The 23753-nt window shown below is 40.9% G+C and overlaps 2 protein-coding genes and 1 long non-coding RNA gene across 5 annotated transcripts; 1 reads left to right on the top strand and 2 right to left on the bottom strand.

Annotated features, from left to right (window-relative positions):
- Positions 1 to 1941: 1941 nt before the first annotated feature.
- LOC139624618 (tetratricopeptide repeat protein 16) lies at positions 1942 to 9201 on the bottom strand. Of its 3 annotated transcripts, none has more exons than XM_071483886.1 (13): positions 8607 to 9201; positions 7840 to 8021; positions 7615 to 7705; positions 7087 to 7224; positions 6705 to 6805; positions 6032 to 6161; positions 5411 to 5625; positions 4804 to 5117; positions 4407 to 4551; positions 4088 to 4253; positions 3228 to 3361; positions 2860 to 3001; positions 1942 to 2722 (listed from the first exon to the last, which is right to left on the bottom strand). In XM_071483886.1, the coding sequence occupies exons 1-13, from the start codon at positions 8637 to 8639 to the stop codon at positions 2537 to 2539; spliced, it is 1977 nt and encodes a 658-aa protein (XP_071339987.1). In that variant the 5' UTR covers positions 8640 to 9201; the 3' UTR covers positions 1942 to 2536. The 3 variants fall into 3 exon arrangements, with proteins under 3 accessions (XP_071339987.1, XP_071339986.1, XP_071339988.1); XM_071483885.1 differs by having other exon boundaries at positions 7840 to 8024; XM_071483887.1 differs by lacking the exons at positions 1942 to 2722; positions 2860 to 3001 and having other exon boundaries at positions 3228 to 3323; positions 7840 to 8024.
- Positions 9202 to 9424: 223 nt separating this feature from the next.
- Positions 9425 to 23702, top strand: slc2a8 (solute carrier family 2 member 8). The gene is made up of 10 exons (XM_071483888.1): positions 9425 to 9793; positions 11231 to 11393; positions 13082 to 13288; positions 13793 to 13892; positions 17432 to 17643; positions 17973 to 18122; positions 18884 to 18992; positions 19785 to 19928; positions 20435 to 20580; positions 21338 to 23702. Exons 1-10 carry the CDS (start codon positions 9699 to 9701, stop codon positions 21482 to 21484), a joined length of 1473 nt encoding a protein of 490 aa, XP_071339989.1. The 5' UTR covers positions 9425 to 9698; the 3' UTR covers positions 21485 to 23702.
- Positions 17007 to 19768, bottom strand: LOC139624622 (uncharacterized). The gene is made up of 3 exons (XR_011691693.1): positions 19586 to 19768; positions 17412 to 17676; positions 17007 to 17087 (listed from the first exon to the last, which is right to left on the bottom strand). It is a non-coding gene; the product is annotated as an uncharacterized lncRNA (long non-coding RNA).
- Positions 23703 to 23753: the final 51 nt, after the last annotated feature.

Here is a 23753-nt window from a genome sequence, read left to right on the forward strand (position 1 = left end):
CCCTAAATTCAAGCATTAACTTTAACAGAGCTGGTGTGAGGACCTACTCTCAGGAACATGTGGTCCTCATAAGAACAAAAACATAGAATACACACACACACACCGCCTGAACCCTTGTTGTATTGGGCAGTCGCACTGCTCAGCAGACATCGATAGTGTCAAAACAATAAGAGCTGATTGACAGTCCTCCGTGGTCGTCTGCACCCACATTCCACGGCGGCGTGGAATTTCAGTGGGTATCGAAATATAATAAAGAAAAATACATCTGAACAAATAAAAAAATATGACGTCTGGACCAGAAAAGAACACGTTCTCCAGTGTTCCACATGTGGCAGCCCGTTCAGAAAAGGTAAAGAAAAAATAAGCTGTATCGATTTTCATTTGAGTCAATTAAGCACCAAAGTCCATGGCGAGAAGTGACTGCGACAGACTGGTATGTTTGGTATGTTTGTGCTCTCGGATATGTGGTGCAGACACTTTCTATGGTGAGACGGCAGCCCCCGTGTGCCACAGGTCCTTTCCCCTGTGCGTCAGCTGTTGCCACAGCTGTTGTTCATGCCGCGAGGTCAGAGAGCACCACATCACATCTCCACTGATGGTGCTGATCACCAGCGACACCAAACTTCTGCTGAACACGGCTGTGAAGATGAGTTTGGAGGTCAGTGGAGACAAACCATATCAAATATTATTCTTTCTTTTTAAATAAAGAAAAGATGTTCTGTTAGATTTCTGTGTTTAATGCTAGTTACAGACATAAAGCCAGATAAAATACTTTATTAGATTTCAGTTCTTTTAAGGGGATTAACCACATTATATCAGGACAGTGTCACCATCATTGAATAACCAGTCTGTCTTTGTCAACTGAGCTTAGAGGTTTACTCTTGGATTTAAAAAGAGTAGTTTCATAATCTTAACTCAAGGTCCATGTCTCTAGGACCAGCAGACTGTTGATCCAGTCTGTGCGGAGCTCGGACACCTGGAGCAAACTGACAGTAGAGTCGCTGCTCCTTCATGTTGAAAGGAGCCAGTTGAGGTGGTCTGGGCATCTGATTAGGATGCCTCCTAAACTGGGAGAGGGGTAGACCCAGAACTTGCTAGAGGGATTACATATCCCATCCGGCCTGGGAACGCCAGGAGGAGTATGGAAAGAGAGAGGGACATCTGGAATACCCTGGTTAGCTCGATGCCACTGTGACCCAACCCCAGATAAGAGAAGGAAAATAGATGGATGGAACTCAAGGTTCACTTCCTTTTCCTTTTCTGAGCTTTAAACCACAACTCTTTGTTGGTTTATTGCCAGGCAGGCCACAGCAGTAGACAGCAGCTTCTGAGAGGTCTGTCTGCTGAGATTTATCACAGTATACGATCAATATATATCTACATTATCAATATATCTTCAGGGACTCAGCTTTAAACCAAGTGCTTATCATCTAACTACACATAAACCCCGATCTCCCCACTCACACACCTTTCTAGTGGCAGAATTGGTCGAGGTGCTGCATCCGTTAACCTTTGTAACGTTTCCGGAACAGAGGATCTAAGACCCAAGCCAGTTTAACACGGGTTGTTCAGGTGTGTGACGCACTCCACACAACTACTACTTTTGTACAACTGACTGTAACATCATGAAGTTCCTTTGGGAAGAGAAGAAAACTGAGCGTGTTATATCCATTTGTATAATTTATGGTGTCTCTCGTTCCATACAAGCAAGGTGGTTTGGATCCTCAGATGCTTTGTGTTTGAGCTGGATAAGACAGCTCTAATAGACAACCTGTTGCACCTCATCAATCAGTTACAATGCCATCTTATACAATACCATTTTAGACTGGTGCAGCCCCACAGGTTCAGTCTGTGGTGGATCTGAAGGGTCAACCTTTCTCATAACACAACCACAGGAGCTTTACCGCCCTCTGGTCAGACACTACTCGGCTTCAGAGAACACATTTTTGATAAAATTTTATCAATTTTTATGAACATATTATTTTGCTACTCAAGAGAAGAAGACACTGACATAAAGACAGAGAAAAACACGAAGAGATAACGACAAGGAGAGAAAGCACAAAGGGGAGAAATCCAAGAGAGAGCTTCAGTAAAACTGTGATAAAGAAAAACTGAAACTAATTTGGTTTTCCTGTGTGATCGTGATGTTTAGCAGTGATTAACCAACCTTCTGCACAGGGCTGAAGTTCCCCTGGTTTATCTCGGACTCCAGTATGAAAAGAGTTTCAGGTTGTTCGACACAGGTTTTCACCAAAGCACAATCATTCATTTGGTTGGTACAAAGAACTGAGGAAACCAGACCAGCTGCATAATATAGATGAAAATCTGTAGCCGAACATTTAGATTTCATGACATAAAATAAGATGTTACCAGTCGAGCAGCAGTGGAGCATCTTCAAAAAAGCCATCACACTAAAACTGTGTCTCTGCTGCCATCTACTGGACTACAGAGCATAGCATCAACCTAATAAAAGGATGATACCAAACTGTTGCAGAAAGGCATTTACATTTATAATAAACCCAGCGAAGTTCCACCATCACTTCTGAGAGGTGTTCTTCAAACTCCTCACACATTCTGTTGCAGTTCGACCTTCACGTCTTCCCTTCACGTCTAAAGGCGGACTGGTCCTGTTGCACTGGGTGGATGGTGGTGGTGGTGGGTGGTGTGTGGCGAGTAGTGGCCCAGCATGGTGCACAGACGGAGCTGCTTCTGATCTGTGGTTCTGAAATATATGAGTTGCATATTTACACTTTCAGAGACAACTTGATGTAATTTGATCTAAAAAAAAAAAAGGGACAGAGGTATGAGCAGCTGTAGCCTGACAGCTGTGATGATCATTTATGATTTTCCCATCAGTACCTGCAGGAGGCTCTTCACCAGGATCTGCATCTCCTGTTGCTTTACACACAACTCCAGCTCCTCTCCTGCTTCAGACGGGTCTTCTGATTGGCTGGCTGCGCTCTCATTGGTCAGAGTCATCTGCTGGAGCTTCTCACTCAGTCTGCGAACACAAGACACACTTGTCTAAGCACTCTTCAGTTTATTCATGTCTAATTTACATAATATCAGTGTCTTTATAGAGGGTAAATAAGTTTCCTCCATTTAGCTGCTCAGTTGTCACCAGCAGCAAACTGTTTGCACAATTTTGTTTTAGCTCATAACATGTTAAGCTGCAGCACATCTGTCCACAGTCAGTGTGAAGTCGGTGTGTCTGTTGTGTTGTTGACCTCTGTTGTTCGGGGAAGGAGGTGTAGGCCTGGATGGTGTCCATCAGCTGAGCTCTGACTGCTCGTCCCCCTGGACTGGACAAAACGTCAGAGACGCTGCAGCCAGGGAACAGATTCATGAGCATAGGAGGCAGCTGCACAGACAGACACATAAACACACACATTTTACAACTATTTACTCCTACGAGTCTCGGAAATACTAATGACAAACCAAGTGGCATCTCACAGTGACGCCACCCATTGGTTTGTGAACTGCTGTTTTGTAATTTGGTTTTCTGAAACCAGGAGAAACCATATTTGGATGAGATGGTGGATCTGACCTGCTCTGGACTCTATTATGATTGTCTGGTGGGTCGCATACAATCTGTCAGCCAATCACAAGGTAGCCCCCACCCTAATGTGTAAATCAAGTGAGAAATAGAGACATTTTCCCATAGACTTCAATACAATCCGACTTATTTTTGCAACCGTGGAGTCGCCCCCTGATGGTCATTGGATAGAATTCAGATTTAAGGCTCTTCAGCATTGGCTTCACTTTTCAGTCCCAGAGTCTTCATCTATTTTTATACACAGTCTATCTGACAAACTCACAAACTGACAAAGAGTTGCATTAATGCAAAGAGAAGTTCATCTGAGATAAAACATGACATCTGAGTTGCACACATACACTGTTCCTCATGAACTGAATGCACTACATGAGCTTTCCCCTCCGGATTAATACTATATATCTTGATGTCATTGAGTTGAATTCACTGATCGTATCAAAATGACACGTAGGAGTTGAAATGAAGTGAATCTAATTGAATGAAAAGGTTACACAAAGCTTATCCTCTCACAAAACTGTGTAAGGAGGCTCTGACCTCCTGGTTGGTGGGATCTAGGATCAGCACGCAGATGAAGTCCTGTCTGGCTGCCTCCATGTTCAGGAGCTTTCTGCAGGCCTTCGATCTGTTCTCGTAGTACTGAGCAACTGTGGGGTTGTAGTGGACGGCCCGCGAAAACATGTCAGCTGCCTCCCGGAAACGCCTGCAGGAACACACACACACGCACGCACACACAAATTTAGCTCCGACACAAGATTAAATTACCTTTCTCTCTAGTTTTCTCTGCGTGGATGAGTTTGTGTGGGTGTTAAGTTGCATGTTTATGTGTGTTTGTGTGTGTTTGTGTGGTTCTGACCCACTCTGGAAGCAGAGAGAGCCCAGTGTGTTGTGGAGGACAGCGAGGCGCAGCCGGACAGCAGGGTCATCAGGCCTCATCATCTCTTCAGCCTGCTGGTAGTCAGCCAGAGCGTAACACCACTCACTCTGCTTAAAGAAACAGTCTGACACACACACACACACACACACACACACACAATAAATCTAAAATGAATTGAATGAATAATTCATTATATCCAGTCATGTGTTTGAGAATCTCTTCACACTGAACATGTTTGTCTTGTTGACAGTTTCACTGCCTCCAAATTCAAAGACATTAATTTAAGTAAGTGTCTTTTAAGTCACTATCTGTCACCGAATGAGGAAACACAATGGTGACTGAGCCACACACACAGACCCGGCGTTCATCGCCTCACCTCCTCGGTTCAGGTACAGGCCTGGCTGATCCTTCTCCTCCTCGATGGCCTTGTTGAGGAGCAGCGTGGCTTCTGCGAACTGGCCTCTACTGAAGCACTGAACAGCAAAATCATTGTAGGTGAGAACCAGCTGAAACTCCACCCGCTTTTCAAAAGAGTCACGCTCGTCCTCGTCTCTGGCCGCCTCCGTCTGACCTATGATGACCCCCTCCCCCTTCTCCTCCTCCTCCGGCTCCCCCTCGCTCAGCTCCATAGCCAGGACCAGATCCTCGATGGCGGCTGTGAAGTCTTTCAGACGACGGTAGAGAATTCCTCTGATGGAGCAGAGTGTGATAGAATACGCTATCAGAATTATAATAATCGTAAATAATACAGGAACATTTTTCATTTGGGTGATCTTGGTAAATTTTGATTGATTCTTGTACTTTGGGTCTTTTTGTCCTGAGTTCAGACGAAGTAAGAAGTTTAAACGTTATATAATGAATCAATCAAGTAATCAACAGAGTAATTATTGATGAATAAGCTTCATCAGCTGCAGCTCTTTGCAGTCAGATATCGAGACAGTGCAGGAAAGCCTTGCAGGTGGAGTATCTCATATCGGACTCACCTGAACAGGTAGAGGTGTGCGTCCTGCGGGCAGTTCTCCAGGGCGATGTTGATCATGCAGAGGGCTTCAGGCAGCCGGCCGCTCACAGCTCGGCCCTCAGCCTTCTGTCTGGCCTGTTCACTGGTTCGCTGCAGCTGCTGCAGCAGAGCTCCGGCCACGGGACACGTCGGGTTCAACGCCAGCGCCGACTTCACGTCTCTGTAACATTGTGACATCTGGAGAGAAAATTATACTTTAATAACAGACATGATTGATTGTGTGTTTACAGCAGGTGCCGTATATTTAAGATTCTATAGGAAACAGTATGAGTGTCCTTTAACCCAGTCTGTACCAACTCATTTTAAATATGTAGATGAACTTTCCTTCTGTTTTTGTCACTACAACATCTTTGTTTTTCAGCTGTGAAAATAATGTGAACTGTGTAAATTATTTCAATCTTGACATGAAAAATGTTTTGTGTTTGTGCAGTTTTTTTCCAGCAGGAGAAAGTAAAGATTGTCTCACGTCCTGATCCCAAACACTCATTCTCGTCCTGTTTTACTGTTTGATTCTGGGGTGTAAAGTGTGTGTGCTGCTGGTTACAGGTATTTGAACTAAGTGAGAAGTCCCTGCAGCTGTAACCTGCTGGAGCTGCTTGTGCAGTCGGGCTCTGAGGATATAAAGGTCAGAGGTGGGACCGTCTGACGCCATCCAGTCGTTGACCAGCTGCAGACAGTTGGTGAGGTGACCTGCAGCTGTCAGACAGGCCAGGCTGGGATGAAGGCACAAAACACATGAATGAGCAATGTATGTGGATCAGAAACAAAACTAGAATGAGAACCATAAAAAAACAAACTGCAGATTTAAATATCACATATGAAATCTTGAGCACTGGTGACTGATGACATGTTTGACCCCTCTGCACACAGACTGACCAGTGTCAGATATCTGCTGTAATTCACCTCCATGTATCTGTGTTCAAATATCTTATAACATATGTTTATGTATGTAGCGTATATCTGATATTATATATCAATATATCTGCAGACTGTGGAAAGTAGAATCATTTTAGGTGTTTTCAGGTGTTAGTTAGTAAACCTGAGCAGAAATGCACAACTTTTATCTAGATCAGTGGTTCTCAACCTGTGGCCTGGGGCCCCCTGGTGGGCTGCAAAGGTATCGTGAGAAGGTTGGTGAGAGGGCATTATTAGTCCTCCATATTGTCATGGGGTCGGATGTGGGCTGCCAATATTTTTGGGATTCTGAAGAGGGTCCTGAGTTGGAGAAGGTTGGGAACCACTGGTCTAGATCTTACCCTCTGACTGCGTAGGCCCTGCAGCCGGGCTTCACCTCAGCAGCTTTGCTGAAGGCCTCCAGAGCCTCAAGGAAAAGACATCGGTCAAACAAGCACTGACCCTGAGGACAACCGGAAAATAGAAATATCATCATTAACTTTTTACATTTAGGAATTTACCTGAGACTTTCATGAACAGCAGGATCCACAGTGAATGATAATTTGAGCCTGTATGATCAGCTTCATATCACAGCTGCTGTTTTAGAATCACAGAAACATTTAAAAGTTTTAACCACCTCTGATTTTCCTCTTCTTCTGTTGTGTTTTTATTCTAAGTTGCTCTGAACATTGAAGTGTACAGGTACCAGTAATAATAAAGCTCAGCCACAACAGAGACTCTAACCTGGAGATAGTAGATGAAGGCCAGGCGGTCTCTGAAGGCTCCGGGCTCCAGGAGCCAGGCTTTCTTATAACAGGCAGCTGCAGACTGGAAGTCACACAGCTGCAGGTAGGCCTCGGCCTGACTCACATACAGCTGAGTCTGAAACACACAACGCAGAGGGTATCACACCACTGAGACACAAAAACCTACTGGAGCCTTTTAAAACCAGCAGACACTGGCAAAATACCAGTAAACACACAAAAGACTGACATCACCAGTTGGGTAGTACAACTGTACCACAAGTGCTTTTTTGATTTTTGCTCAAATAGATTAATATGGTAGTTTGTTCATTATCATTATAATCAGGGTTATTTAGGGAATTTAGAGACAAAGCTTTTCATTACATTGCTACCTCTCTCATAAACACCTCATCTGTTCAAAATAAAAATGAATTTAGAAAAATCTAAATCAAAATTGTGATGTGTTAGCTCTGCCAATCATCAGCTGTGGAAGCACAAATGCTGTAAGTTACAGTCATTAGTGCAGCACCTGTTCAGGCTGCAGAGTGATGGCTTTGGTGAAGCAGATCACAGCTTTCTCATACCGGAACTTCGCCATCGCCTCTTTTCCATTCATGTAACTGCAGAGAAAATATAAGTGTTGCTCAACCCTGAAAAGGCACCGACTGGATTTCATGTTGCAGCTTTCAGCAAAGATCACTCATTTGGTTTTCTGATATTTGTAACACAGATGTGATCTTTTCATGATGCTCACTGCTCTGCAGCCTTGCTCTGAATGATGAGGCTCCCCTGCAGGTCTGGTCTCTGAGGGCGTTTCTCTCCTGGTGCCAGAAAGATTTTACTGGAGCCAAATAGCTGCTTGAAGGTGCTTTTTCTCTTGGCCTCAGTCAGCTCCTCTTCTGACACTGCTGTGGGGAACAAACTCTGCTCCTCTGCCTGCTGGTGGATGATCAGTTGACATAGATTTAATATGAAATATCAATACATGTCAGTTTTCCTAAGGGATGCCAACTTACAAAAGAAGGGGGATTAGACTGGCTGACAATCAAACATGTTCCTTTCACTGGAAAAAACACACATTAGTTCTATTTGGAGAATTCATACCTTACTTAGCTATTATAATAATAATAATAATAATAATAATAATAATAATAATAATAATAATAATAATTATTATTATTATTATTATTATTATTATATATTGTATTAATAATACAACTTAATTTTACACTGAAATAAATTCATACAAATTGTGGCTTGATTGCAAATATAGTCACATACACGTTTTACAAGACAATAACAGTAAAAAATGTTGAGCCTAAAATACAATATTATAATAAAATATGTAAAAATATCAATAAAACAATTAATAACTTATTTTTATTATATTTTGTACTGTTTTAACATCTGATGTTGGTGTAAAGTAACTAGATGAACTAAAAACTTTACACATATGTTAAACTTTGTGTTTAACTCGGTGTTTAGTATTAAGTCAGATTAAACTTGTAGCTGCTTGTTTACCGTCTGGTCGTTTCTCTCCACAGAAGAGTCCATTTTGCTGCTCAAATTGCTGATGCAAGTTTTACATCAGCTTAGTAACTTTTTCTCTGTTTATTTTTCGCTTCGTTGGCGTTTTAGTGTTTCTCCACAGCCTTAAATCCGGATGTCGCCATAGAAACACAAGTTCAACACAACAAGATGCTTTTATTTTGTAAACAAAGAGTTTGTACTTTGAGTGAGAGAGTCCCTCCCCTCACTTCCGGCTCCGCTTCAGTCCTCCCGCAGCACAGTCAAGTCGTGTTTTCTCCCCGCAGCTACTGTAGTGTTGTAGCTATAATGCAAACTTTTTAAAAGAAGTTTTTTTTTTTTAATTGTAAAACAAAAAACAAAAAAAAAGGAAAGGTAAAACTCCTGGAAACAGTTTCAGATTGAAATCTTTTAGCTCTGGACTGATAAGGTATAGATGTGGAAAAAGCAGTAAAGACAAACTTTTTCTGTTTTTACAATTATAATAATAATAATAATAATCAGATAATGTGTGTTAAACTGTGTGAAGGCTTAACTGGGACGTGTAACATCCTTTCATTACAACAGGTAAATCAAGAAAAACGGGGAATCACTCGCTCAATAATGTCATTTAAGTTTCCCTCAGACAATCGAAGCTAATTTCAACAGGGACGTGGTTATATAGTATATATCTGTGGTATTTAGTACAAGTGAAGTAACTTTATATGATGGTCATGGGTGGAGGGCGTGTTATCTGTTCCAACAACTACCTTAAACTTTTATTTTGAAAACGGCCAACCAGGAAACAGACGGCAGTCCTCAGTGATCAGCTGACTGAAATGTTGACAAAGCAAGTTGACCGCCGGTGGAGGAAGCAAACACCCTCATGACTTGGGCTCGTAGGTTGTAGGCTTCTGGTCGGATTGAAACGACTGAAATGTCCGATGTTTTCTTCGCGGCTTCCGTCGCTACTGTAGATTTCTCCCCTGCAGCCCCGGCCTGCTGAGGGCGCACGGCTGCCACTTTGTGCAGCAGATACAGTCGAGCTTCTCCAGGGAGTTTTGCCTGACCTGTGATCCGGATAAAAGGAGGTAAACACCGGTCGGTATGGACATCCAGAGCGAGAGGAGAAGGCTGCTGGATGCGGAGGGTGAACATGAGGATCCCACAGGACTCATGTCTGAGCAGGATGCTTATCTGAGGTCAGTCATGAGCTGCAGTCAGTAACAATCAGAGACAAAGACGGATTGTTAAAGGACCATTCCACAGGGTTCGCATATCTTTACTATCACTGACCAGTAATGACATTTGATTCACTCACTTTGAATGCAAATCAATTTGTAGACCCTTGAACCTGGTCTATCAAAGTCAACATCATGGCTGCATTCAGTTCAGTCAAAGTTACATTATCATGTTGAAGTAACAGTGAAAGGTCTTCACAGTGCAGCTGCTGTACCATGCAGAAATAATGTAACTTTATCATGGTGATGGATTACACACATCCATCAAATCCAAGACTGTGGTAAAGTCCCAGAACAAATCCAAGTTTTCGGAGCCAAAGTTGAGATCGATCATTAGTTCAAACTCAAACATGTTTAGACAACAGTGATGTTAGTAAAAAGAAGCTGCTTGATAAACGACCTGATCATCAGAATTAAAGGTCCCATATTGTATAAAGGTATATGCCCATGTCGTTTTTGATTATAAAGCAGGTCTAAGTCCTATATTAATTATTGAAAGTATCAAAGAGCTCAGTTCACAGAGAAATGCTGAGTCTCAAAATGAGCTGTTAGGACTTATGTAACTTTGTGATGTCACAACAAAGCAGTCATCACCCTCAGTCATGTCTCAAGCCCCGCCCACCATGACTCACCATCCAACCTTGCAGGATTTGGTTTCTCTGTTGTTTACCTGAAATCTGCTATATTTTTGATTACTTTGAAAACAGTCAGCCAATCAGAAGAGAGGCTCAGAGCCTCCCCTCTGATTGGCTGACTGATCTTCTACTTGCTAGAGCTCTAGAGAGAAGCCTGAGAGATATAAAACTACATTTAGTTGTTTTTTTGTACCTAAAACAACAAATATATCATCTTATGGATATAAAATACGGGACCTTTAATTTGTTAACTGGTTTTTGTTTTAGTCTTTTCATGTCCAGCAGAAAGGAACTGAGGCTAAAGGCTTCCTGGAACAGTTAATATATATATTAAAAAAATCCATAACTATACAACCTGCAGTCAGAGATTGTCAAAAAATAGAAAGTTTGCATAATTTGTAGTTATGGAGCTAAAATTTGGAAACACACAGGGACAGTCCTTTAAATGCTGTGTATTCACACACTCCAAATTCTGTTTGTACCATATTTACAGATTTACTTTGATACTCACTGGTTGTCATTTACACACATTTGAAGAGATGATACCACGATGTAGACGTAGTAAGAAAATACATGATTTTAATTCTTAAAAACTACACAGTTTGCGGATGAGTTCTCTAAATATCAGATTGTAGAGAACCTGCATAATTCTGCCCTTTAACTGAGGCACTTTATGTCAGCAGCTGAACTGTCCTTTTATCATGCGTGACACAGTGCCCTTTGACCTTTACCTCCTACATTCTATTCCTCTTTCCCTCTGCAGCAAAGTGAAGAACAGGAAGTTGTACCTGGCAACATTTGCATCTGTTCTGGGTCCCATGAGCTTCGGCTTCGTGTTGGGCTACAGCTCTCCAGCCATCCCCGAACTCACCGCCATCGCTGACCCACGGCTAAAGCTGGATGACGTCCAGGCCTCCTGGTTTGGGGTATGATGCTGACCGAGATGATTTTATATCACATGGCTCACAACGAGGCAATTTTTAGACAGCAGCTTTTTTTTTCACCTTTATCAGCAGCTTTATGTCATCACATGTTGTCCACACACATCAGGTCGGATTCGCTTGAGTTCAAAACAGTATAAAGACACAGAAATGAGCTGTTATAGTAACAGGACTCAAATACAATTAAAATGAAAGATTTGATTGAAGTTAAAATGCTGTTACTTATGTCTGAAGCTCAACATGTCTGAAGCTAAATATTGATTACTTCCTGAAAATGTACAGAAGTTAATTAAACCGAGAGTTCTAATATTATATATATATATAATATTAAAGTTAATATGCATTTAATTAAGGATTAATTAAGAAAATACATATATTTAGGTAAATTCGAGTTCTTAAATGCAAATTGAACAGCTGGAACAATTCCAGTGGTTTGATTCTCTCGGGGGAATCATCATTACAAAAAGTTAACTATAAAAACTATAAAATCCAAAAGAGAGAAGTCAACTACAGCTCCCAAGATGCATTTCAGCAAATAAACATCCAATGCCTGCAGGAAGTGGAAGTAAAAGATGATTCAACTTTCAGATTCGGGCTCAGTCTTCTATCATTTAAATAATTATAGCGCCGAGCTTTGGTCTCCCACTGCTACGACCAAGTATTTTTCAATTGACTTCTGCTCTAACTATAAATTACATCTCCTTGGCAACGGTGGTGGAGGCTCATGGGAATCGAGGGATTTGTAGCTATTCGCAATACCTGACTTGGTTTGAAAAACACACGATTTCTCAAAAAAAAAGCTCCTCCCAATTTCGCCCTGTCCTGTAGAAAGACCCTGGAAGAGACTTCATCAGAGAATGGTGCTCACATGATGCATATTCCTAATTTAAGTAGCGTTTGTCAAATCACTGACTGATACACAGAAAACCTGGGGCCAAGTTGTGTCTCATACAGGAGCTTTGGTTGGTTTCTGGGTCAGGGAGAAGTTTCAGCAGCTCTCAACAACAAATATTTGCCCCAAGGCTCCTGTGGCCATATCTGTTGTTACTAAACTTTATGTTCTTGTATTTTGACAAAACATTGTAAACAAATTCTTATCTGATCAACTAGAGCTGCAAAAATTACATGATTGACAGACAATTAACATGTTTGATAACTAAATAATATTTTAGTAATTCTTTAAAATCCAAAATAACACACATTTTCTGGTTTAAATTGTGAATTTTGGCTGCTTCTCTTCGTCTTGTTTGACAGTGAACTGAATTTTTGACTGTAAATTGGACAAAAGAAGACGAAAATTATAACTGTTTCACTTTTTTTAATGACATTTTATAGATCTAACTATTAAGGAATTAATTGAGGAAATGATGGACGGATTAATAATGAAAATTATCATCAGGTGCATCCTCAGATCAACACATATCTACAGTTGTGGAGTAAAATTTGTTTTATTAAAAAAGAGCATGTCATTCAGTGTGCAATTGAAATTAGTTTTGCAGATAAACATGGTTGAAAGGTTTCGGTAGAAAAGCTAGTTGGTAAAAAAAAGTGCAGACTTTAACAAAATGCCAATAATTTATCCATATAGTCACTTCTACATAACCTGGAATATTAAAATAGGTCAAATACAGAGTGAAGTTGTTTCCTGCAGTGGTGTGTTGTGTGTTTTTCAGTCCATAGTGACGGTGGGAGCGGCGGCTGGCGGCCTGCTGGGCGGTTGGATGGTGGAGAAGATTGGCAGGAAGCTCAGCCTGATGTTCTGCTCGCTGCCGTTCGTCTTCGGTTTCACCATCATCATCGCAGCACAGAACGTGTGGATGCTTTACATCGGCAGGGTGCTCACTGGCCTGGCCAGCGGAGTCACGTCGCTGGTCGTCCCGGTAAGAGGCACTCGTTCATCGTTGTTCAGTTTTGTCTTGCTTGGTCAACATCTCTCAGTCCTTTCAGTGACCACAGTCTCTTTCACAGACACTGCATTTTCAAACTTAAAATAAAATAAAAACCCTTGATAATACTTGATAAAACTGTTTTAGCTTCTCAAATGTAAGAATTTTGTGTGTAAGCTGAAAACGTTTGGGTTTTAGAATATTGAAAAGACAAAACAAACTATCTCAGGACATCATTTGGTAGCTGGTAACTTGTGATGTGCATTTTTCTCTATTTTCTGTGCTTTTATTCACCAAACAGCGAATTAATTAATCAGTTAATCGGAAAGAAATAAAAAAATTTTTAGATAATTAATTAACAGGTAATTGTAATCAACAAATTATTTCATTTCTATCAATGAAAGCCTCTGTTAAACTGCCTGAAATAGCACTGCATGTGACTGTGATGTTCTGCTTCGATCCCTCAGTGTAATGATCTCTTTCTCTCTCCTCACACAGCTGTACATCTCTGAGATGGCACATGAGCAGGTCCGTGGGACATTAGGCTCCTGTGTGCAGCTCATGGTGGTGCTAGGCATCATGGGAGTTTATCTCGCAGGTATGTAAACTCAGATATAAGCATTAGTGGTGTCCTTTAATCTCATTTTGTGAAGTCTGACTCTCCAGGTCCATGAAACTCACTGAACTCACTAAATGAAAAAACATCAAAAGGGAATGCAATTCAAACTGGTGGAGGTATTAAGACACCAAATTAAAAAAAAATGTAAATAAAATTAGTAAAAGTAAAAAAAATAGCCTAAATAAACTAAAAATAATAGGAAATTAATTAACTAAATACATTTTTAAATTAAAAAAAAAAATTCTCTCTGTTGAAGCTTTAGTGATGTCTCTCACTCGGACGTTGCTTTGGATAAAAGCATCTGCCAAATGAGTAAAGATAAACATAACAGGGTAGAAGAAGATGAGAGATTGTTCAGAAATGTGGAGAATCAAACCTGATCGCTGCCTCTCTGGGACCGTGAGCTAACCTATCCATGAAAAATCACTCGAGGTAACTCATCAACAGTTTACAGGCTGCATATCACTGAGTCACTGTTTTCCATGATGTAACTTTTATTTTACAACGTCCACAACTACAACAGTAAAGCAGAGTAAAGAAACTCCCTGTGACAGCGTCTCGTGTTGTTTAAAGTTCCCAAGGTCGCTGCTCTGTTTTAAAGCTCTGGATCAAAGGTTGTGAAGAGGAGATCACCACAACCTGGCCGTCATGTGATGGCATCACAGTTAGATCAGCCGGGGTGAAAATAGCTGCTTTTCGTTAACCTTGTTAACTGCATGCCATTCACATTTCCTAACGTGTCACGTGATGTGGGTTGTCTCGTCGCCATGGCACTGCAGATGTGAATCAGTTTCATTCATTGGTTTGGTTGCTGGTATATATGATGTTTCAATTGTGTTAAAAATCTGTCGAAGGTTGTTGAAGCAAATGATGGTATGAAACTATCAGGTTAAACAAGCAGTTGTTTGATCAGTCAAAATAATCCTGATCGTGTTAACTGCTTTATTAATTTTACATGCAACATTGTCATAGGGCAGGATTTGCTGCTTCTCTTTGTCATGTTCAGTTATAAATAGTTAGTTTCAGTTCTGCAGCATTTTTTTCACTATTTATTCACAACACAGAAACCAAACCATCAACTAAGTGAAAGAAATTAACCGATGGATTAATCAATAGCGACCATCATTATTAGTTACAGCTCAAATTAAAAGTTTGGTTCATTCAAATTCGTAAAAAAATATTTGTAGAAATAAACTTGGTTCTGTTGGTTTCTAGCTATGCAGATGTCTGTCATTGAGTATTCTGCCTCCAGCTCAGACACAGTGGAGGTCAATGGAATTAACAGTTGTAATGAAAACAAATTTGTTTTTTTGCACACATAGACTGTAAATAAAGATGGACTCGGCCTCTGTGATGTCACCCACAGATTTCTGAAGAGCATTTTTGAAGCTCAGAGTGGGCGGCTCCACCGTCGCCATCTTGGCAGTGCCTGACTCTTCCTAACTGTTGTCTGAAGTTGTCATGAGGGAGGAAATTAGCTATAGAGACCAAACATGTAAACATGTTTAATCCTGCTGTAAAGTTGGACATTTCAGCGTGGGAGTCTATGGGGATGGACTCACGTTTGGAGCAAGCCAGAAGCGGTCAATAGAGGAACTGCAGAATTGGCGATTCTGTCCACAACACAAAAAACATGCATTTTACTAATCTGACATGGACGTCTCTTTCCAGAAGTAAAACAGGTTGTCTTAAATCCTTTTACCATGGAGATACTCACTACTTAAACGGGCTATTTGTGCGTTTTCTCTGCCGTTGAACGTGGTTTCCTGCCGGGAGCAGGTGTTGGTGATTGTCGGCAAGGGCTTCGACCATTGTTGCGTTTACAAGACAACAGGTTATAATACGCCGTCTGAGCAGCGCGACATCTTCAGGGCAGACTGGAGGCTACAGTGAGTTGCTATCGGAAAGTGACAAGACTGGCCAGGGCTAGCTGGTTAGCATGCTAACTTCAGAGGAAGAAAAGATGTGTCAACAGTTTTCACTGGATCAACACAGTCGCTCTGAAACTGCTCATTCACCTCTGTTTTATTGAGGTAGTAGAGACAGAAAAAATCTGGACATAAACAACTAGATCAGCTGCAGGACTGGACTGGACTGGCCATGGTGGGGAGGACAGTGAAAAAATGTTAATTACTGTGACTCATTTGGATTTAATGGCCCTTTAATGTATAACGTATTTGATACTTACCTATTTAGTTGTTGTAAAATGAAATGAAATCATTCATTTGGTACCACATGAATGATTTCAGGAAGTGATTTCAGGAAGTAAACATGTGTTCACAGTTTTGAAATTTTTTACATTTTTGACTCAGTCACAGTGAAGAGAAGGGAATCAGTCACTGAGATAATTTGTCCTAGAAGGAGGAAACATGTTCCATGTAATCTGTTTTTTAGGGAGTAATTGTTTGATAGCTTGCAAGTTAAAAAAAAAAGGAGACCTTCAACTTCATCACAAACCAGCTGCTGTTCAGCACAGAGGTGAACACTGTGATTACTGTGGAAAATTCAGCGGAACAGTCGGATCGGCAGAAAAAAACATTTTTAGACACGGCAGATGAAGATGTTCGTGAGGAGATGTGGACTCAGAAAGGCTCCTCTGTGTCCCGCAGCCTTGAACTTTACAGCAGTAACTCTTCCAAAATTAGTAAGATCATGTAGATAAAATCAAATAGTAGTAAAAAGTATATACACCATATACACCACACAGCTGTGGTGCAGCTGTTGTGTGACCATCTGCTCATAACTTAGATCCTTATCTTTTTATTATGCAGACATATTAGATTTAAAGGAAAATAAGTTACATTCCAAAAGTTCAGGAACATATTTAATGGTGTAACCAGTGATAAGTGTGAAAATAGGAATTTGAAAAGTTGAGAGCAATGAAAAAAGGACTGCTACTGTCTTATTAGCTGAACCTGAAAGTGCTGCCAGTGTGGTTAAACCAGTTGTCCCATTCACTCAGCTGAATATGATGTAATGTTATTCATGTGAGAGCAGGTGTTAGCAGCAGCAGCAATGTAGAGATAAAAAGAGGAGATAATGAGTCAACAGGAAATACAATGGAATATAAAAAACTCACTAACTAGAGTTAAAGCAGCGAGTAGACAGGTCCCTCTGAAGTGATTGGTTCTCTCGTGGACGAATCAGTATCAAGTAAAGAAGCATTGTAGTGACCTGCAGAACAAAGCAATGTATGAACAGAGATCAGAGGGTTTTCATTGGATCATATATGATCATTATGTCAGTTTGGATCTCTTGAAGATATTTGTGACCATGAATTTTATAGGTTAAGCACATAAAAGATGACTGTCCTGTTTTAGGCTCATAACAATGTTCTGTTGTTGAGACGAGGTTGAAACATCCGTAGATACATTAGTGGAACAGAGAGCTGTGCAATACGTCAGCGCGTAATCTTGGTGAGCAAGAGTTTAAAGCCCTAGTTCTGAGCAATAATGCAGGATAGAAGCAGTTGTAGATCTGTGTGGACTTTATCTGAACTGTGTGAGCTCGTCCTGCAGGTCTCTTCCTGGACTGGCGCTGGCTGGCGATCTGCAGCTCCATCCCGCCGACGCTGCTGATGGTCTGCATGTGCTTCATGCCAGAGACGCCTCGCTTCCTGCTGTCGCAGGGGAAGAGGCGGGAGGCCGAGGAGGCGCTTCGCTTCCTGCGAGGACCGGACGCCCCCGTCGAATGGGAGTGTGCTCGCATCGAGGACGCCTGTGATGAGCAGGTGAGTCTGTGGTTGGTCGGTTGGTTCGCTTGGCTGTGAAGCAGTGGACGGTGTCAGACAGTGAGACGGTGGTTTGGGGCTGAGCTGAGACGCAAGGAACAGGGTAAAGGTAGTGAATGAAGTCACCACAGTAGATGCTGCAGAAGTTCGAGCTGAAATCTACCAGAAAATGAACAGAAAATCCAGAATAAGACCAAAGATAATCTGTTAGGTCAAAGGGTCAGACAGTCTGCTCTGCGGTCCCAGACAAAGACATGTCCCACTGATTGTATCTTTAATCAAGAACTGTTGTTTGTCCTGATGACCACAGTCTCTTTGTTTTCCCTCAGGGCTCTAGTTTCCAGATGTCTGACCTGAAGGACCCTGGTGTTTACAAGCCCCTGATGATCGGCATCATGCTGATGATCTTTCAACAGATGACGGGCATCAATGCCATCATGTTCTATGCTGAGAACATATTTGAACAAGCACATTTTAAGGTGAGGGGGGCTTTAAAATGTTGTTTACCCAGGGGAAATTAGAGAACCAGTGTGTGGGATTTAGTCAAGTTATCAAGTCATCAAGTTTGCAGGTTGCAACCAAGTGAATACACCTCCCCTCACCCCTCCTTTTCTAAGTGTGCAGGAGAACCTACAGTGGCCTCTAGGTAACGTAAAAAATGCCAGTTTAGTTTGTCCATTCTGGGCTACTGTAGAAATATGGTGGCCCATAATGTGGGCTCCTTGGAAGAGGACCCACTCCCAAAGTAGGGGCTCAATTTAAGAAAAAAACCCACAACAATTCTTACTCTCAGGTGATTATTTTACAATTACACATGTTCAGTTTGCCACATGTGCAAAACTACTCTCCAGTTCTGTCAATTTTATCTTTGTCCTCTCATTTTTATCAGTTATTAATGTCGGGTTTCTGACGTCTGCTGCTCAGTCACGAGCTCAGTCACGATGCAATTTTAGCTGAAAATCTGGATTTATTACTATGTGCTAAGCAAAGGAGTCACTATAACTGAATTCAGAATCAGCCTGATCACAAAAATAGCTCCTCACTCGTGTTTGAGCAATGCAGTGTCTGACATTTTTAAGTCAGAACTTGATAAAATATTTCATGATATAGGAAATACAATATTATACATTTTTTATTCTAAATATAAATAATAGAATATGATGAAAAGATAAGTTTTTTGTAAATTTGCAGTTGTGTATCTTGTTGAAATGATAGATGTGGATGTCTTGTTGTTTTTCAGGAGAGTGACCTGGCCTCAGTGATCGTGGGTCTGATTCAGGTCGTCTTTACAGCTGTAGCAGCGGTGATCATGGACAAGGCCGGAAGGAAAATCCTTCTCATCATTTCAGGTATTTTCAGTCACTTTAAAGGTCCCATGTTGAATAAAAGTAGATGTCCATGTGTTTTTTGATTATAAAGCAGGTCTAGGTTGCCCCACCAACCTGAACCCACCATCCAACCTTGCAGGATTTTATTTTTCGGAGTGTTTACCTGAAATCTGCTATATTTTTATTTAATCACTTAGAAAACAGTCAGAAGAGGCTCAAAGCCTCTCTTCTGATTGGCTGACTGACCTGTTGTTACTAGAGCTCCAGAGAGAAGCCTGAGAGAGGAGATGTAAAACTACACTGAGATGGTTTTTGGTTCTTAAAACCACAAATATATCTTCTAAGTTTTATTTACTTTTGTAAAGCAAAAGAAGCCCAAGAGTTTTAAGGCTCTGACAATGAACCTGTCTCTTCTTACATTTCATGTATGTATTTTGTTTACATATTAATGTGTGGTCAAGACTGCTCAGATCGCAAATCACACAAATCACAGTTGCCTCAGTGTTTGCCCCGGGCAGTTTTTATCACGTCAGGTGACCACACTAGCAGGCTCTGGGTTGGTCGATGTAGTAGCTGATGAAGGATGGGGCAGCAACCTGATAGTTAGGACAAACCTGGAGCTGATGGGGCTCCCACAGCAGGATGGACCTGTCCTGATGGCAGTCCTCCACAGCCTCCTGAGCAGAGAGAGTCTGGACCACATACTGATGTGCAAACAAAGCACATACTGTCCAAACTGCAAAAACCATAACATGAATGAAATCATTTTCTCAGCTCACCTTGTCTTTGTTTGTTTTTGTATTAATAATCAAGGCGTTGCCATGGCGATCAGCACCACAGCATTTGGGGTTTACTTCTACCTGATGTCCAAACTTCACAGCTCCACCCCACCAAGTGAAGAACCCAACACTGACCTGGCCTGGCTGGCCCTGGCCAGCATGGCCGTCTTCATCTCAGGTGAGATCGTGGCTTACACACTGTTGTCCTGTGTAACTTCAGATGGATGAGACAGATAGATCAGCAGCATGATATCAGTGCTCAGGTGAATCAAATGATGAATCAGGATTCAAAATGTGCAGTGAAATTATTGTAACAACACAACTGAAAGACACTGAGCCTGAGAACTCTTCATCCTCTCCTCTGCCTCTGTCCTGTCTCTGTTCTTTCATGTTTCATCTGTTGTGTGACGGTGCCTGTGAACCAGTCAGTGGGGGCAAAGGTTCCCCTTTTTAAAAAAGAGTATCCAGAGAGTTTGCTTCCGTTATCAGCTGATAAGCAGATGATTTAGCCTGATTCATTTTGTGTCTGAGTGATTCACAGAGCTAAATCTAAAAAAGCCTCTAATCCCCCAAAAGCACTTAATCAACCAATTTAGGGCGGCCACACTGGTGATGCTCATTGTCATGAATATATGGATTCATGACAGACTGCATCACATTAATAACTGTCTCTGTGGTCTTCAGGTTTTGCTCTGGGCTGGGGTCCAATCCCGTGGCTGGTCATGTCGGAGGTTTTCCCCCTTAAAGTGAGAGGGTTTGCCAGCGCTGTCTGCGTCCTTACGAACTGGAGCATGGCGTTCCTCGTCACCAAAACCTTCCAGGATATGATGGTAAGTGCTCAGCACCACACTAATTCAAACAACATTCTGTTGTTGCAGATTTTCTTTCTACTTTTCTCTTAATCATGAGCAAGTTTTAACTTCTTTCGTCAACTAAACATGACATGACAGCTCATGGAATAATTATTATGGTACCAGAAGTAAATAATTTGTCATTTGAGTCATTTATCATCAGAAAACACACCTTCAGATTCAGAACTGTTGATCAGACCAACAAATATGTTATTATTAAATTTTACAGACCAAATCATTAATAATTAATTAATCAAAACAACAAATTGGGGCACTAAGGCTCAGTCCTAAGCGCAGCGGCTCAGGTTCAAATCTGGCTTGTGCCCTTTGCCGCTTGTCATCCCCTATTTCTCTCACACACACAGAAAATCTAAAAAAAATACCTTTACAAAAACCAACAAATTATTTGAGAGGTAATAAATAATCATTAGTTGCAGCCCAAGATTAAATTGGTTCTTTTGTTGAGCGAAATTCATAATTGCCTGTAGGTGACTGTGTGGCTTGCTCAGTACCTGCTCAACTGTATAAAGTAAGGCACATTTATTTTTACAAGAATTAAGACAAGGTGAAATAAAAGACTGAGACAGAATAAAACAGATCAAATGGTAGAATAAAAGTTCCAGTGCAGGTATGAATAAATAGTCCCAGATAAACAGTCTGTACAGCCTTGTTGGCCTCTTATGTGTTTTGGTATCTGTTGTGAAACCATGAGACCTTCCTCTGTGACCCCTTGCAGAATGTTCTAACCAGTGCCGGGACCTTCTGGCTGTTCGCCTGTATGTGCATCCTCAACGTCATCTTCACCATGGTCTTCCTCCCTGAAACCAAGGGCAAGACACTGGAGCAAATTGAGGCAACGTTCAGAGGGACGTCAGGTCCATGAAAACATTTTGATACCATTAGTTGTTTTTGTCACAGCAACTGTTAAACTGAAAGTGGATTTATACAGCAGAACTGGAATAAATCCTCCTTCATGAAGGTTCTAATGTTCAGTTGGAGAAGTGTTGATTCAACTGTGTGGTCATTTTGGAGGCCGTAGCTTGTGCAGAGGTGTTTCTCATATTTTATCCGTACATTTTACATTAGTGAGGTTAAATTAAACTGACAACTTGAGCGGAAACCATCTGTGTTTGCAGGAAGTCTGTCATAAACCCTTAACATGAAAGAATTTGAATATCAGGCCATCAAATAGTTAATATTTACATTTAAAATTTTGCTGAGGAACGCCATCAAAACGAGGTCTCACTGCTGTAATTCACCTCCAACTCCACACATCACTCAGATGAGCCAAGTTCTTCTGTGCAGGTGTAATATTTCCTCAGGTGTCGGGCAGTTGCATGCACTAAAATGTTGCAGAAAGTTATAGTACTGGAATTCATAAACATAGTAAAGGTTACAGTGTATGTCGCATGGAGGTCTCTGTTCTCTGGGGTCTCTATTCTTTTCTATGTCAGAGCAAAATGTGTGTTAAAGGTATAATCCAGTCAAAATTTAACTTTAAGGTTTTAACACTCTTTAAATGTCCCATATTGTTTTATTTGAAGTGTTGATATCCATAAGAAGATATATTTGTGGTTTTAAGAACCAAAAATCATCTCAGTGTAGTTTTACATCTCCTCTCTCAGGCTTCTCTCTGGAGCTCTAGTGACAACAGGTCAGTCAGCCAATCAGAAGAGAGGCTTTGAGCCTCTCTTCTGATTGGTTTTCTGAGTGATCTAATAAAAATATAGCAGATTTCAGGTAAACACTCAGAGAAACCATATCCTGCAAGGTTGGGTGGTGGGTCTGAGTGGGCTGGGCTCAGGGCATAGCAGAGGGCAGTAACTGTTTTGTTGTGACATCACAAAGATACAGAAGTCCTGACGGCTCATTTTAAGGCTCAGTTTCTGAATACAGGCTGTGTGCATTTCTCTGTGGACTGAGGCTTTGATACTTTCACAGTATAATTATAGAACCTAGACCTGCTTTATTATCAAAAAAGACATGGACGTCTACCTTTACACAATATGGGACCTTTAAAAAGTTTGTACTTTCATCCACCAAAGAAAAAAAAAGACGAGTCAGCTTTAATTATTAACATTATAATGCATTCCAATGGTACAGAGTTTTTATTGTGAAAAAAAACATCATCAAAATATCAATAGATGTTTCTCGCCCATCTCACGCAGTGTGTTATAGTTTCACTTCTCAACAATTATGGTTAAAACACAGCTTCTGTTTAAATCCTCATGTTACATCCTGTTAAGCGTGTTAACTCTGAGATAGTTTTCCATTCTTAGAATATGTTTTGACTTTTTTCCACTTTGTCATTTGCAAAAAGCTTTCACAATGCTACGTTATGCAACACTTAAAAACAACACTTGTGTTAGCTCAGTTTGATTCAGTGCCAAACTAGAAGTATGAGAATGGCGTCTGTTGTTCTCGCTCCTCAAACTGGAAGAAGTTTCTTTGATGACTCAAAAAAAACCTGATATGTTGTACGAATTTAATTGATCATGAAGTGCCTGGAGTCTGCTGTTGATACTGACTGCGCTGACTGTTAATTTAACTGTGCGGCTTACACTATCAGAGAAATGAGTTGAAATTAAACAGATCATGTGATGCAACGTTTTTTAATACTAATAAGCTGCAAGCTGTAAAGTGTCGGTGGAAAGAATATGGGTGTGTTTTCGTGTTAACTTTCTCGTGGGATATTCTTGTAAAAGAAATGTTATATTATCTGACTTGTACACACTTGGGATGGTGATATTTGATTTTATCTGTAAGAAAAACTGACTTGTTAGATCATCCATCTTTTTTTTTCTTTTTTTTTATATATGATTTTATTAGTTTGTTTTTCTATGGTTTAAGTGAAGCTATGAAATTGATCAATTATTCACACTTTAAACCCTTTTCTGGTGGCTGGATGATTGTAATACATATAATTTACACATTCACTGTGTTCAGTCTGAACTGGATCAAATGAGGCTCTTTGTCCTGGTTTCTCTGTGGGTTCACTGTGAATTTTTGTTCATTATCCCGGTGTGAAACTGAATTATACCACAAAACTGTCTGTGAATAAAATCACTGTGTTGTTTTGAACACATTGTGTTACACAGTAATGATTCAAGGATCTTCAGCTTTATTCTTATTTTAAATTACAGCCTCTACTT

Source organism: Trachinotus anak, unplaced genomic scaffold, assembly GCF_046630095.1.
Source record: "Trachinotus anak isolate AG129_WGS33_773 ecotype Australia unplaced genomic scaffold, CSIRO_AGI_Tana_v1 ptg000008l, whole genome shotgun sequence".
NCBI classification, from domain to species: domain Eukaryota; kingdom Metazoa; phylum Chordata; class Actinopteri; order Carangiformes; family Carangidae; genus Trachinotus; species Trachinotus anak.

Excerpts from the sequence above, each read along its gene's own strand:
- slc2a8 (XM_071483888.1), top strand. The coding sequence starts at position 9,699 with ATGGACATCCAGAGCGAGAGGAGAAGGCTGCTGGATGCGGAGGGTGAA. Across the intron at positions 9,794-11,230 it reads GAGCAGGATGCTTATCTGAG|CAAAGTGAAGAACAGGAAGT; the intron begins GTCAGTCATGAG and ends TTCCCTCTGCAG. Across the intron at positions 13,893-17,431 it reads CATGGGAGTTTATCTCGCAG|GTCTCTTCCTGGACTGGCGC; the intron begins GTATGTAAACTC and ends CTCGTCCTGCAG.
- LOC139624618 (XM_071483885.1), bottom strand. The coding sequence starts at position 8,639 with ATGGACTCTTCTGTGGAGAGAAACGACCAGACG. Across the intron at positions 7,225-7,614 it reads TCACTCTGCAGCCTGAACAG|ACTCAGCTGTATGTGAGTCA; the intron begins GTGCTGCACTAA and ends TGTGTGTTTCAG. Across the intron at positions 6,162-6,704 it reads AGGGCCTACGCAGTCAGAGG|CCTGGCCTGTCTGACAGCTG; the intron begins GTAAGATCTAGA and ends CCTTCATCCCAG.